Genomic DNA, 16,717 nt, shown 5'->3' on the forward strand with positions numbered 1-16,717 from the left:
TAGCAGATATGGGATTCAAATCTAGGTGGTCTTACTACCAAGTCTAAGGGGTTAATCTCTTTTTCATACTGTGTAGGATCAGTTTATTGACAATATTCAATATCTTAAAATACAGGTTATAGCTACCTGGTGGCAAGTATTTGCATTATAAATCAGAGGATTACATATATCTTCATTCATGAGGTTCATAAAATATATTTCAAATATTTAAAATTTTTAACTGTTGATTTTTATATTTGGTATCACACATGCAGTTAGATAATCAGAGCAATTCCAATTACATTTTACATTGTTTGTTAAGGTTATTTACAGATATTGATATATCTAGACATAAAAAAATACCATGGTACATCTCTTTATTAGAGTGGGTAAACTCAGCAGTGGCCACAGGACTGGAAAAGGTCAGTCTTCATCCCAGTCCCAAAGAAAGGCAATGCCAAAGAATGATCAAACTACCGCACAATTGCACTCATCTCACAAGCTAGTAAAGTCATGCTCAAAATTCCCCAAGCCAGGCTTCAGCAATAGGTGAACCGTGAACTTGCAGATGTTCAAGCTAGTTTTAGAAAAGGCAAAGGAACCAGAGCTCAAATTGCCAACATCTGCTGGATCAAGGAAAAAAGCCTTTGACTGTGTGGATCACAATAAACTGTGGAACATTCTGAAAGAGACGGAAATACCAGACCACCTGACCTGCCTCTTGAGAAACCTGTATGCAGGTCAGGAAACGATAGTTAGAACTGGACATGGAAAAACAGACTGGTTCCAAATAGGAAAAGGAGTACGTCAAGGTTGTATATTGTCACCCTGCTTATTTAACTTATATGTAGAGTACATCATGAGAAACGCTGGGCTGGAAGAAGCACAAACTGGAATCAAGATTGCCGGGACAAATATCAATAACCTCAGATATGCAGATGTCACCACTCTTGTGGCAGAAAGTGAAGAGGAACTAAAAAGCCTCTTGATGAAAGTGAAAGAGGAGAGTGAAAAGGTTGGCTTGAAGTTCAACATTCAGAAAACGAAGATCATGGCATCTGGTCCCATCACCTCATGGGCAATAGATGGGGAAACAGTGACAGACTTTATTTTTTTGGTCTCCACAATCACTGCGGATGCTGATTGCAGCCATGAAATTAAAAGACGCTTACTCCTTGGAAGGAAAGTTATGACCAACCTAGATAGCATATTAAAAAGCAGAGACATTACTTTGCCAACCAAGGTCCATCGAGTCAAGGCTATGGTTTTTCCAGTGGTCGTGTATGGATGTGAGAGTTGGACTGTGAAGAAAGCTGAGCGGTGAAGAATTGATGCTTTTGAAATGTGGTGCTGGAGAAGACTCTTGAGAGTCCCTTGGACTGCAAGGAGATCCAACCAGTCCATCCTAAAGGAGATCAGTCCTGGGTGTTCGTTGGAAGGACTGATGCTAAAGCTGAAACTCCAATACTTTGGCCACCTCATGTGAAGAGTTGACTCACTGGAAAAGACTGATGCTGGGAGGGATTGGGGGCGGGAGTAGAAGGGGACGACAGAGAATGAGATGGCGGGATGGCATCACCGATTCAATGGAGGTGAGTTTGAGTGAACTCCGGGAGTTGGTGATGGACAGGGAGGCCTGGCGTGCTGTGATTCATGGGATCGCAAAGAGCTGGATACAACTGAGTGACTGAACTGAACTGAACTGAATAATAATATCATGATGACACAATGTCTTAGTTGGCTCAAATTGCCATAACAAAATGTAATAGCCTGAGAGAGGGAGTGTTTTAAAGCAGAAATTTATTTTCTCATTCTTCTGGAGGCTGGAAGTCTGAGATAAGGTTGCCAGCATGGTTGGTTTTTGTGAAGTCTCTTCCCTTGAGTTGCAGAGGTCACCTTGACGCTGTGTGCCTACATGACCTCTCCCTTGTGTGCGTGGAGAGGGCGAGGAGCAAGCTCCCTGGCATAATCTTGTAAGGGCACTAATACCATGATGAGGGCCTTACCCTCATGACCTTCATCACTAGCACTACCTGGGACCTCATCTAACCCTTATTACTTCTCAAAGTATTCATCTCCACATTCGATCACATTGAGGGTTAAAACTTCAACCTATGAATTTTTGATATAAACATTGTCTATGCCACATGGATTTAACATTTTCATATGCCTACAATTTTAGAAGAAAAATATTTCTAGCTTTATTTTGAAAAGTGGGGATATTTAAAAATTCCATGAAACACAGTTTGGAAAATGGTGGTTTAAAGAATAAAATTTTCAAATAATTCAAATTACAAACTCTCCTATGAATCTCATTTTTAATATCCTTAGTCAGGTCTGCCCTTGGTCTCCATTGATGAATTTATAAATATATGCAATGTTCTGTATCTATCTGCTTAAGTTTCCACAATCTGGTTTCACTACAACCTTGGGCTATTTTTGAGTGTTAAACTTGAGAAGAAGTGTTCTTTTCATGATTCTGTTAGCAAATAGTTTTTATTGGGAGAATGCTGAAAATAATAGTTTAAAGATGTAAAATATTTTTAAAAGATTTGAAATTGATTTCAGAGTATCTTAGTCAAATTTAAAACCACATTTTCAAAAATCAATATATTTTGAAGAATGGTTAAAGATGTAGCATATCATTTGAATATTGTATTTTTATATGCTTCAATGGACAAAATACATTTAATTATAGAACACTACTTAAAATAATTACTGAAGTTAAAGCTTTGTATTAAAGAATATTTTTGAAATAGACTTGTTCATCACCTGTTACACATAAACTGCTTGCTACTTATATGTTTTTTTATGTTATCCAAATTTTGGAGGAGTAATTATGTTGAATGCTAAATAATTTAATCTTGTTAATAATAAAAAAAAACTTAGCAAGGGTATTTCCTTATGAGGATAAATACATTTTAACTGCATGTCAATTTACCATCTGTTGATCATTTTATTTCATCATTAAGCCGTTTCAAATGTTAACCTTTTTTGGCCAAAGAAATCATCAATATAATTCTAGATTTAACCCTTGGGTGTATGTCTGTGCTAAAGTTTCTGAGCAAGATACATATGTATCAGGCTGGGCCCCCTTTGATGGGGTCCTTTGGCCTCAAAATTCAAGCCTTTTATTAAGTTGCCTTTTCCATACTGCGGTTGTATTACTCTTTCTAGGTGATGATGCCAAGGCTGCAGTTGAACACGGTTTGGATGGGATCTTGGTGTCAAATCATGGGGCTCGACAACTTGACGGGGTGCCAGCCACTGTGAGTTTTGGCAAATGCCTCCATTGGAATTCCCGTTTCTATCTCAGTTTTGGCCATCTTTGTGACTTCCCCTCTTTGTGTATATATTTTTGTATGAATACTCAAGATAGAATATGTAGGAATATATGTAAGATCTCAGATTTTAAGTTTAGGTGTTCGATCCCTGAGTCTGGAAGATCCCCTGAACTAGGAAATGGCAACCCACTCCAGTATTCTTGCCTGGAAAATCCTGTGGACAGAAGAGCCTGGCAGGCCAAAGTCCATGGGGTTGCAAAAAGTCAGACACAACTCAGCACACACACACACACACACAACTACCTAAAATTGGGCTTCCCTGGTGGTTCAGTTGTAAAGAATCTGTCTGCCAATGCAGTAGATGTGGGTTCAATCCTTGGGTTTGGAAGACCCCCTGGAGAAGGAAATGACAACCCACTCCAGTATTCTTGCCTGGAAAACCCCATGGACAGAGGAGGCTGGTGGGCTTCAGTCCATGGGATCGCAAAGAGTTGAACACGACTTAGTGACTCAGCATGTGCACGAGCACATGGGCATCTACCTAAATTAGTTTATTATACTATTTGTTTGTAAACTTATAAAAGTCATCTGTGTTAAGTAAGTAGCCATTTGTAGGCAGGGATTAGTCCTATATTTATAGATATACTGAGAGGAATATTGTAAATTGGAGTAGGGAAAAAAGATTATGCCATGAGTTTCTTGGAGGTGGGGGTTGAAGAACTGCAGAGTGAGGGCAGGTGGGGAAAGGAGGTAGAAATCCTGTGGCCTGGAAGAGGTTTCCTGCAAATAGCCATCTCTGTTGGAGCTTGAACTACCTTGGCTGCACATTGGAATCTCTTGGGAACTTTAAAGAATCCTAATTCCCAGTCTGCACCCTGAGTCCATCCATCAAAATCCTGTGGGACCAGGGAAACTGAAGTACTAGTATTTTTGACAGCTACTGAGGAGATCCAATGTGAATTTATATGTACTATATACCCTGTGCCAGACAAATCAGAGACAGAATCCAGATATAAAATTAAACTAACTGGCTGGAATGGTGTGGGATAGAGGTAAAATGGTAAAAGTGAGCAATTGGCTCCCAAGGCCAAGAGCGAAGGGCCCAGCCGTGGGTTGACTTTCAGATAAAGGATTGGGGAGCCCAGAAATGGATCAAAAGTCATGGAGAAAGACATATATCTAGGGGTGTACTTCATGGATCTCTGATCTAGAATGAAGGCCAGAAGCTGTAGGTGGGGTGACATGGGAGTCACTTATATGCTGTCCACTGTGAGAATATATCCGGGATTTCTTTAGATGAAGCAGTGGGATTGCAGCTGTCTTTCACCTCTGCTTTGTTCCCATATGGACCCCTGCTTTCACTAGTGTGAGTGTAAAAGTAGAATGGGAAAGACTGAGATATTCTTGGGGAATGTCAAGGAATCCATTTTGTTTGCAGTATCTGGTGGGTGTTGGGAGCCTGAGAAGTATGCCTGCTTGGACAGGTCAGGAAGGGGGTCTTTGAATATTAAATATTATGAGTCATTAGATATGCAATAGAAAAACCTTGATTTAGCAACAAGTACCACAAATTGGACTGTGGCATGACAGGGAGCAGGAAGACCAGTGAGGTGGCCTGGATAATTATGAAAGCCAAGGAAAGAGAGAAGGGTCTGACCTGCTATGGGGCAGAGGGATAGCCCCTCCAAATCTCAGCTTTTTCATCTTTTAAAGTTAAAAAAATTGATTAGATTGTTTCTTTGGTGCCTTTAAGCTTTAGTATTCTATAATCTCATTAATCATAGGCAAAGTAAGCTAACATCATGTAACAAAACTTAAATAAATCTGTATCTATGAAATAATGTGGATAGACTCTTTAGTTCATCATTTCTGAGCTGGATCATCATATCCATTTCCCCCTTTGTCAGAACAATTTAGTCATAGTTATTATGGAACGGTTTTAGTTGGGGCAAACATTTGAATTTATTCAAATAATTTAGTCAAGTAGTGGATTACTGTTTCATTAAGATAGCAGGTTGATTTAGCCAAATCCATGGATGTTGTGCAGATCTTAGGGCAGATTGAATGAGGCAGGGGTCTACTGGGCACATGCATTTGCACTCAAGAGTTTTTCTTGAAGCACTAATGGGCTAATGGTAGGAACAAATCAAGTCTTTGCACAGAATCAGTAATTAAAATCATAAAACTGGAAGCTGTCAGCCCTTTCCAATTCAGCATTACTTATAAAGACCCATCTTTTTAGGTGATATTAAACATTGCCTCTAGTGGAGAGTGAAGAGCTCCTCTGGGCAGGCAGGAGAAGTTGGTCACAGTTCAAGGCTTTTCCACTGATTTATGCCTCTCTTGTGTATGAAGACGTGGACTTAGTGGGCAGGCCAAATTAAATTTGTTTTCTAAAAATAAAATCTAAATCTACTGAAATCAAATATAACTAGATTTTAAGGGAAAAATATCTGAATGGTGTGGTTTATTTCCTTCTGGCTGAGGGGATATGGAAACTTATCTAAAAGGGCTTTTTGAGTTGTGGTCTCAGAGACTGTTTTAAGATAAACAATGACCCTCCCCTTTGCATGATGTGTGCCTGAGAGGAGATACTTGCTTGAGTTTGCTCCTACTTTAGAGCAAATTTAAGGTGCATGATGATGAGAGAAATGAGAAGCAGGATTAAGTTTATAGTGAAGGTGTTTTCCTCTCAATGTGTTGGTTTTCAGGCATTTGGCAAAAGACTTGGAGGAGGCTGTGATATAGAACTTCTCAGTAGATACACAGAAGGACTTACTCTCCTGCACATTCTGTGACATCATAACTCAGAACCAAAGAGGCAGTGTGATTTTACTGCAAGAGCATTGGAATGAACCCAGAGTCTTGGGTTCAAGTCCTTTTCTTGCCTCTAGAGGGGTGAGATCTGGGTGAGCAAGTTGCTCAGACTTTTCAGCCTGAGTCTCTGCATAATGTTGTGTTGGTTGCAAAAATTAAATGTCTGGATTGTATGATTTCTGCATCTCTATAAATCACATAGTTTTCTTGTATGGAGAAATACTTATCACTATGAGTCCCAGATCAGGAGTTTGCAGTCCATAGTAATACAGTGCCATTGAGAACCATGGCCCGTTTCAGCAAAGAGTTTAAAAATAAGTTCACATTATTTGCAAAGCAGAAGTAGAGACACAGACATAGAGAACAAACATATTGATACCAAGGTGGGAGGGAGGGTAGGATATATTGGGAGATTGGGATTGACATATATACACTGTTGCTGCTGCTAAGTCACTTTAGTCGTGTCTGACTCTGTGTGACCCCATAGAAGTCAGCCCACCAGGCTCCCCCGCCCCTGAGATCCTCCAGGCAAGAACACTGGAGTGGGTTGCCATTTCCTTCTCCAATGTGTGAAAGTGAAAAGTGAAAGTGAAGTCGCTCAATCATGTCCGACTCTTAGTGACCCCATGGACCACAGCCTACCAGGTTCCTCCATCCATGGGATTTTCTAGGCAAGAGTACTGGAGTGGGATGCCATTGCCTTCTCCACATATATACACTACTATATATAATATAGATAACTAATTAGAACTGACTGTATAGCACAGGAAACTCTACTCAATGCTCTGTGGTCACCTAAATGGGAAGGAAATCCAAAAAAGAGGGGATATATGTAAACACATAGCTGATTCACTTTGCCGTATAGCAGAAACTAACACAACATTGTAAAACAACTATACTCCAATAAAAGAAAAGAATAACATATTTCCTTCTAAGAATTTTGATAATTCAGTAGTGTATGCTTTTATAAATAGTTTAACATTTGCTTAAAAAAATAAGTTCACATTAAGATCCTTACTCTGAAGGTAATAATGTGGCAAAGACTAGTCCTGAGGTAATTAGAGAATGATATGACAGAATCAGTATATTTCCAAAATCCACAGTACTAGATCATCTCAAACTGGGGTCTAAAGACAGATTATGTGGAGTCTTTGAATTCTAGGAGCTTTTTTTTTTTTTTAGGAAAAAAAATTTTTTTTTGATGCTAACTGGATCCAGACTTGTGCTTGGTCACTCAGTCGTGTCTGACTCTTTGTGACCCCATGGACTGTAGCCCACAAAGGCTCCTCTATCCATGGGGATTCTCCAGGCAAGAATACTGGAGTGGGTTACCATGCCCTCCTCCAGGGGATCTTCCCAACCCAGGGATCAAACCCAGGTCTCCCACATGCAGCGGGATTCTTTACCAACTGAGCCACCAGGGAAGCCCTTAAACTTAAAAATATGACATTCTCTTCTAGTGAAAATTTTCAACTGTAAAACATTTCAAAAAATAAACTTTGGGTTGTTATATCAGTGATACTAAAATTGAGTCCTTGAGTATATAACATCAGAAATTTCATTTTTTCCTTCTGAAAAGGATTCATTATAATCTTCATTTAAGAACCATTTGATTTATCAGTTAGCTTTTGCTGTGTAACAAACCACTCTGAAATCTACTGGCTAAAATTCAGTAGCCATTGATTCATGTCATAACTTTGTGAATTGTCCATTTGACCTGAGATCCACAGAGAGGTTTTGTGTTCCTGGCTGGGCTCACTCATACATGTCTGTGGTCAGCTGCTGGGTCTACTAGGGCAGGCTGGTGTAGGACGATCTCAGCAGGGATGGCTCTGCATTATCTCTCATATCTAGAACGTTAGGTGGGCTGGGTCTCACAAGGCACCAGGTTTCCCAGGGAGCAAGTGGAAATATCTAAGCCTCTTGAGTTCTATGCTTAGAACAGGCACACTGTTACTTCCTTCTTTTTTCTGTTGGTAGAAGCTAGTCACACGGCCACTTCAGATTCAAGGGGTGAGGAAACAGACTTTTCTGACTTCATTTCTCCCTCATGATGGGAGGAGCAGAAATGTTGCACTGGGAGGAAATGAAGATAGGGTGGCAGATGGCTGCAGCCATTTCTGCAATAGCAAACTGTCAGCCAGACCTATCTGGACCAGGGGTTTTCTAAATGTGCTTAGTAGAACTCACACTACTTATTAGAACTCACACCACCACCTCCAGCCCCGGCTGCCTGAAGCATGGTGGGTAGAGAGTCGGAGGAGGACTTGTGGGCAGTGGCCTGGAATCGATCTTCTTCATTGTTAACTAAAGCACCTCTGGCTTTATCTGTTTGTTTGTGCTCAACAGATCTGGTTTGGAACCTTTAAAGTGTTTTATGCCTAAAATGTCAGAAATCACCAGTGTGAGGACTGGATGCTTTAAGGCAGAAGGATGAAAGCACCTTGTGAGTGGAATTTTGTGGACAGGGAAGACCTTGAGCAGGAACAGGAAAGAGGGGGGCTCTTCCAGAATCAGGTCCCTGTGGGATTCTTTTTGGATTCCATAAACTGCCTGGCATGATGCCTGGAATCTGCCAAATCATCAATAAAATGTTTGATAAATCAGTGAATGGATGGATGAGTGAACAGTAGTACATTGGAATCTTACCATATTTTCCTGTAGATTAACTCTACTGGAGCTAAGCCTGCAATTAGTTGTCTAAGGAACCACTAAGAAAAGAAAGGCTGAAATGAATGGTCTTTTAGATGTGTAGCAAGCTGAAAAGAAACAGAAAAGTCATAAAATAGTGGACTTGGTCACTATATGTACTTATTTTATCTTCTCTGGTCAGAATTATTCTGCATAATATATACCCAGTAAAACTGCAGCTCCAGGAAGAAGAAAGGGAGGATAGAAATGCTCTGTGATGGATAGAGCTTCCTTGTCTACAGACAGGAAAACACAAATCTAGGCTTCATTTTATAACCCAGGATTCACACTTTAAGTATCCTTATTTATTTTTTAGGCCAGATTGGGCATTGGAAATATCCTAAAAGACTTGATTTGCGTGACTTTGAAAACGTGTATTGAACTGAAACTAGCTAATATTTTTCTTTGGTTTTGGTTTCAGATGGGGAAATATACTTAATTATAGCTTGCATCATCACTTGGAAATTGTAGCATTTATATGTTGATGTAACTTGCCTGACTCTAAAAGGAGGACTATGTATAGGTAAAGGGACATATGTAAATGGATCCAAAGCATGTTTGGCCAGGCAGAAAAGCCAAAAGGAAAAGAGGAAAATCACATTACTTGCCAAACATTTAGGGGGCTGTGCTCCAACTGTTGCCTTCACTTCCTTCAAATCTGTAGTTGGGTTTGGTCTTCAGTCTTTTACATAAAACTCTTTTTACATTGAGCCTCTCAAATTTTGGGGGAGAAGCAGGAAAGTTTTTGAATGATTTCAGCACAATTATTTCTAGAAAAACTGCACTTGAATGTATGGATTTCATTTTGTATTTAAGTACTTGGGGATAAGTGTGGATAATTTCTTCAGATTTTGACCTACTGTGGACACTATAGTAGGTCACTATGAGAATTGTTTCCACCCTCAGATGCAAAGATTTACACCAAAGCAGCCAACTGTGTCAGTTACTATCTATAAGTATATTGAATATTAACCAACTTTACGAGCTATTACCACATGATGCTAAAAAACAAAAGATTCCAAACTCAGTGATTTAAATCATTGTTCCCATGAAACTTTTTGTCAACTGGGAGGCTGCTGACCTAGATTTGGTACTGGCTGGGTGGCTGTTCTCCAAGTTTCAGGTCCAACTGGGCTTGGATGGGACAACTCTCCTTCTTCTCTGGGGTCTCAGCTCTGTGGTGGGGTAGGGCAAGTTTCCTCGCATGGCAAATGGCACAGCTCCAAGAGACAGTTGAAATGTATGAGGTCTTCCAAGGTCCATGCCCAGAAATGGCACTCTTCCACCTCTGTTCACATGTCACTAGGCAAAGTAGGTTGCAAGGCCAAGGCCACTGTCAAGGAGTGATAAATGCACTGTTTTTTTTTTTTTTTAAACTAGGAAACACTGCCAAGTGACCTTGGAAAAAGAGTGGGTTCAGAGTGGTGTGAAGAATTATGAACAATAATACAGTCTAGCAGATGGACCTCAATGAGGCTCTCATATTCTCTAGAGCTGAGATAATAAGTCCATCATCAACTGCTAATCAAGACGAGGATCTTCAAAATGCATATGGCCATTTTCCTTAAAAGCAAGAAAAATATTTTCAGGGATAATTCTCTAATGTATAACTGATGTTTGCTATATTGTTATATATATTTGCTATATTATATATATTCTCATATTTTGGGTGGGAGAATCAGAGACTTGTTTTTTTGTGACTGATAGTGTTTGCATTTTTATATACCATTGCTTCTACCACAATCTGAGTATGAATTTTAACAATTGATTTTCAATGAGTAAATTAATGTTCAGAATAATTTATATGAGGAAGATACTTCATTTATAAATATTATTTAATAAAGAGTAGCTCTGTGTCTTTTAAGCTGATTATGTATTTTTAATTGTGTGTATATATATATACTTGGATCATGATATTTGAATCCGAATATCAGGAATAAGGGCTTCCCAGGTGGTATTAGTGCCACCTACCTACCATTATGTCTCCTGCCTACCATTGCAGGAGACTTAAGAGACACGGGTTAGATTCCTGAGTTGGCAAGATCCCCAGGGGAAGGGCATGGCAACCCACTCCCATATTCTTGCCTGGAGAATCCTAGGGACAGAGGAGCCTGGCAGGCTACAGTCCATAGGACTGCAGAGTTGGACAGGACTGAAACGACTTAGCATGCATGTACACACATCAGGGATAAAAAAATAATCCACTCAGTTCCAAATTTAGCTGGTCTTTGGTTGCTAGCATTTGCACTTCTTTTATTTTAGGAGAGAATGATCTTACCGTTGATTCTAAGCCTAGCCTTTCCTCCTCTCAGTGCTAGCTGGATGGTTGGTGGCCTGTGGAAGCTGAGTTGGGGAACAATTCAACATGCATAGTATCACTTCACTGACCTCTTCTCTCCACAGATTGATGCTCTGCCAGACATAGTGGAGGCTGTGGAAGGGAAAGTGGAGGTCTTCCTGGATGGTGGTGTGCGGAAGGGTACTGACGTTCTGAAAGCTCTGGCCCTGGGAGCCAAGGCTGTGTTTGTGGGGAGACCGATCATTTGGGGCTTGGCTTCCCAGGTAATTGGAGGACAAAGCAATAAATATATAAAACAGACTGACTGAACTGTGAAATAAATTCATGAAACCAGTCATACAGACTTACTCAAAAGATCTGTGTCTTCTTGCTTAGGGAGAGAAAGGTGTTCAGGATGTCCTTGAGATACTGAAGGAGGAATTCTGGTTGGCCATGGCTCTGAGTGGTAAGACTTGGTGTTATCACTTACTATTTCATTTCTTCTGGGTGTCTTTAGGCCAGGCTCTTTTGTGGAAAAAAGTGAATTTGAGGGGGAAGAGGATGGAACCATTTGGAGTGTAATTAAATTTAAAGTTGGCTATAGTGCAGAGAGCTCTTTTTTTTTATTTTATTTATTTTTTTTAATTTATTTTTTTATTGGAGGCAAATTATTTTACAATATTATATTGGTTGGTTTTGCCATACATTGACATGAATTCGCCCCGGGTTTACATAAGTTCCCCCTCCTGAACCCCCCTCCCACCTCCCTCCTCCCTTTATCCTCCCTCTGGGTCATCCCCACATGCCAGCCCCGAGCATCCTATAACATGCATTGACCCTGAACTAGTGATTCGTTTCACATATGACAACATACGTGTTTCAATGCCATTCTTCCAAATCATCCCACCCTCACCCTCTCCCATAGAGTCCCAAAGACTGTTCTATACATCTGTGTCTCTTTTGCTGTCTTGTATACAGGGTTATCATTTGCATCTTTCTAAATTCCATATATATGCGTTAGTATACTGTATTGGTGTTTTTCTTTCTGGCTTACTTCACTCTGTATAATAGGCTCCAGTTTCATCCACCTCATTAGAACTGATTCAAATGTATTCTTTTTAATGGCTGAATAATACTCCATTGTGTATATGTACCAAAGCTCTCTTATCCATTCGTCTGCAGATGGACATCTAGGTTGCTTCCATGTCCTGGCTATTATAAACAGTGCTGCAGTGAACATTGGAGTACATGTGTCTCTTTCAATTCTGGTTTCCTCGGTGTGTATGCCCAGGAGTGCGATTGCTGGATCATATGGCAGTTCTATTTCCAGTTTTTTGAGGAGTCTCCACACTGTTCTCCATAGTGGCTGTACTAGTTTGCATTCCCACCAACAGTGTAAGAGGGTTCCTTTCTCTCCACATCCTCTCCAGCATTTATTGCATGTAGACTTTTGGATAGCAGCCATTCTGACTGGTGTGAAATGGTATCTCATTGTGGTTTTGATTTGCATCTCTCTGATTATGAGGGATGTTGAGCATTTTTTCATGTGTTTGTTAGCCATCTTTATGTCTTCTTTGGAGAAATGTCTGTTTAGTTCTTTGGCCCATTTTTTGATTGGGTCATTTATTTTTCTGGAATTGAGCTGCAGGAGCTGCTTGTATATTTTGGAGATTAATCCTTTATCAGTTGCTTCATTTGTTATTATTTTCTCCCATTCTGAAGGCTGTCTTTTCACCTTACTTATAGTTTCCTTTGCTGTGCAGAAGCTTTTGATTTTAATTAGGTCCCATTTGTTTATTTTTGCTTTTATTTCTCTTGAAGGGAGGAACTCCACAGCATGTCTGCCTGTAGCAGTCCCTTAGCCTTTGCTTGGACAGTCTTTTCTGGGATGCTTTGGCAAGTCTTATTAGTACCTTAAAGGTAATGCTACATCATATTCTTTCTCCTCTCTTAACACATGAACAATAGATCTAATGGGCTAGCCACCAGCTCCACCTAGATGTCTATGTGGTATCTCAAAGTCTACCTGTCCAAAACTAAGCTGCTCCATTTCTACATTAATTCTGCTCTACCTGCAGATTTTTCAGTCTCAGTTCATGTTAATACCTTTGTCTCACTTGCTCAGATCTTAAGTCTTAAGTCACTCTTGACTCCTTTTCTCTCTCATAGCCTCACATCCATCCACAGAGGTGCTTTCTGTAAGAAAAGCCTGATTGGAACCTGCATCATCTCCCTTCTTGCATATTGTAACGGTTTGCTCGTGTATCCTTCCCGTCATTGTCTCTTTCCTTGGGTATTTTGAGTCAGGCTGTCTATCCTGTCTTCCTTCTATGTTCCAGTTTATTCTGATCACAGCATCAGAACTATCCTTTTAGACATTAACTTAGATCATATCACTCTTCTATCAGCACATTTCAATTGTTCCCAATTTATTCAGAATAAATACCAAAGTCCTCATGATGGTCTATGAGGTTCCATGTGGTTTGACCTCTGTCATCTCTCTGACTTCAGCTCCTCCCACTGTTACTCAGGCCATATTTGAGTGACTAATATGTCCACTGAGGCCTTATTTGCCTTCTTGCTGATCCCTGATGTCAGCCTAAAGGCTTTAACCTTGCTCTTCCTGCTGGCTGGCTGCTCTTTCCCCAAAAATCTATGTGGCAAACTCCCCTGTGTCCTTCAAGTCACACTTTTACATCTTATTGTTTCATAGGATCCCATGTTGATCACCATATTTAAAATGGCAATTTGTCTTCTGCTCACCCAACTTCCAGTTTTTTTCTATTACTGTTTCATTTTTTTCCATAGCAGCTAACACCTTCTAATTTCATTATTTTCCTAGGCACCTAACACCTTCTGTAGATTATCTACCACATTATTTTTCTTAAATGACACACATTGTGTATTATCTCTTTCCTCTCTGGAATGTTAAGAAACATGAGGCAGGGATCTTTGTTGTCTTCACTGCAGTATCTCTAGTGTCTGAACTAGAACATAACATGCAAATAATAAATATTTGCTGAAAGAATGAACAAATAAATAATCATTATTCCTAGTGACTGTTTTGAATTTGACTCAGAATGGACCTCTAGATGCAATGAATCATCTTGAGTCAATCATCCCCTCCCCTACTTTTGAAGGTAGCAAGGGCTTCCTTTTCTGTGATCTGTATCACCCAGACCATCCGCACAGATAGAATTCCAGAGCTGAGTGGTCTATGCACTTCTGAGCTGAGGCTGGGTAGACACAGCATCCGTGAGAAGAATGCCATTCTTTGAATCCTCACTCTGCCTTTTAATTTGCTACAGACATATCCTAAAAGAGAACTTTTAGCCACTGACTCTGTATTAAATGTGGCAGAAAAGAATATACTCTTTGTGTTAATAAAAATATGTGCCAGTCATTTTGTGTTAAGGACTGTTTAGGTAATAAAAATGGTCTCATGCCACATAAGATTTGGCAAGCTTACCTTGAATCATAAACCTTACATTTGTCAAGTTTTACATTCCTTGGGAAAACGATTACCTGCCTGATTATTATTGCATTCATTTCATATTAAATGTATGCATTATTTTTCAGGGTGCCAGAATGTGAAAGTCATCGACAAGACATTGGTGAGGAAAAATCCTTTGGCTGTTTCCAAGATCTGACAGTGCACAATATTTTCCCATCTGTATTTTTTTTTTTTTTGGCATGTGTTACTTGACAAAGAGACACTGTGCAGAGAGTGACCACAGCCTGTAATTCCCCACTTCGATACAAAGGGTGTCATTCTTCTCCAGCAAAATAGCAATCCCTTGCTATTTTAAGTTCATTGCTTTTGACTTTTCAATGAGTGTCCTAGGAACCTTTTAGAAAGAAATGGACTTGCATCCTGGAAATATATTAACTGTTAAAAAGAAAACATTGAAAATGGTTTTAGACAACGTCATCCCCTGGCAGCCTCACGTGCTACAAACAAAAGATATTCCTGGGTAAAATTGGAGGTAGCTAGTGCCGAGGTCAAAAGATAATGATCTCCCTGTTTATAAACCTTTACCATATTTCAGTTCAGTTCAGTTCAGTTCAGTTGCTCAGTCATGTCCAATATTTGGATATCCCTAAAACTGTGTTCCTAAAGTCTAAGGGCAACTTTAGAAGGCTAGATATGCCTGGAGAAACAGGAGATTTGGATTCATAACACTAAGGAGATAGCACTTGATAGAACTGGGATAAAAGTGATTTTCTAGATACTTTTTAACACTCTGGGCTATGTGACTTCTTTGAATCTAGATTTCCATTCACATCTTCAGTATCTGAATATATCTGAGTATTTTATAATACAGATTGCTTCTTTTTTATTTTCTTAATCAGAAATAAAGCGTTTTCTGAAAAGAAACTATCTGGCCCATGGGTAACAATATGGAATTCAGCTGTTTTAATCTCAGAGCCCAAATACCTCTCTGTTCCTCTGTGCATACTCGTGCATTCTCTTACACCTCATGCTCCTGCGTTAGTTTGCTTCTTCCCCGCTCACAGTCACATGCGAGGCCAGCTTCATGGTTTATGAAGGCCATGCCAAGTGAAGATGTGGGCCCCCTGTTCAGAAAAGCAGGAAAAAGCCTTTCTTCCAAGGATTTTCTCTGAACCTGTCATGGAATCTTTTTTTTTTTTCTATTTAATGTCATGCTTCCTTGGGTAGGGGAATCCTCATGGGTGCCTTAACACTGCCCTGTGATCTATCCTGACTCCTCTGTGCCCAGGACCGTGAAGGGGGCTGACGGTGATGCTGTCATTGGAACTGGATGAGCCAGCAGCCAAGGACTCACTCAAGGGACTTGGGGAGGTAGCAGGGGTTGGATGGGTTGGAGGAGGGACAGTGTATCATTCTAGGCTCCCAGGCTGCAGCACGAGGTCCATGATCCCCTCATCCTTTACACAAACTCAAAGATAAGATTATTAAGAATTTTAAGTCAGTAAGAACATTAAACTCAAACATGAAGTCCCCTTTGGAGCATGGAGTCCTGTGTGACTGCACTGGTTGCCTGTCCATGAAGCCCTGGTCACATGAGCTTCACATTTATTCCCTAGCCAGATTTTTGACAGCTTGTAGGTAAAGTTGGTGACCAAAGCGAGTTTGAAATTTCTTTTCACCATCTCCCTGGTTTTTCATTTACTGTGAAGTATTGAATAGAACAATTGAAAGAATCACTACCTTAATATATGATGGTGATGCTCTATTTGTTGTTTTATTGTGTTTTATTATTCTCAGATCTCTCTGTCTCTTTCTTTCTACCCCCCTCTCTGTCATTCTGTCTTTCTCTCTTCTTCCTTCCTCCTCTCTTTCCCTTTAAATGCTAGAGTGTTTGTAAATACTCTGATGGACACAAACATAGATCTTTCTTTTTGAAATTATATCTGGGTCTGATAAAAAAGAAACATTTAAGGACTTCCCTGGAGGCCCAGTGGTTATGACTCTGTGCTTCCACTGCAGGAGGCCCAGGTTAGACTCTGGTCAGGGAACTAAGATTCCCCCATGCCACATGATGCAGTCAAGTAAATAAATATTACAAGGTAAAAAATGAGTCATTTAATGTGATGAAAATTGTGCCTTAAGTTATTCTCCATATATCAAGAAAAAATTTGACTGTCACATCACGTAACTGTTTTGTGTTTCCAGTTGGTGTTA

At 39.9% G+C, this 16,717-nt stretch overlaps 1 protein-coding gene across 1 annotated transcript in view; it reads left to right on the plus strand.

The window, feature by feature from the left end:
• The window catches only part of HAO1 (hydroxyacid oxidase 1), a 60,331-nt gene extending 45,592 nt beyond the window's left edge, over nt 1-14,739 (plus strand). Inside the window, exons 5-8 of the mRNA XM_055424985.1 lie at nt 3,157-3,248; nt 11,175-11,333; nt 11,446-11,515; nt 14,629-14,739. Coding sequence (XP_055280960.1) covers nt 3,157-3,248; nt 11,175-11,333; nt 11,446-11,515; nt 14,629-14,699 — 392 coding nt within the window. The 3' untranslated portion in view covers nt 14,700-14,739. The remainder of the gene's footprint in view (nt 1-3,156; nt 3,249-11,174; nt 11,334-11,445; nt 11,516-14,628) is intronic.
• Nucleotides 14,740-16,717: the final 1,978 nt, after the last annotated feature.

Source organism: Moschus berezovskii, chromosome 15 (assembly GCF_049115385.1).
Source record: "Moschus berezovskii isolate FMDL1 chromosome 15, NW_MosBer_1.0, whole genome shotgun sequence".
Lineage (NCBI taxonomy): Eukaryota > Metazoa > Chordata > Mammalia > Artiodactyla > Moschidae > Moschus > Moschus berezovskii.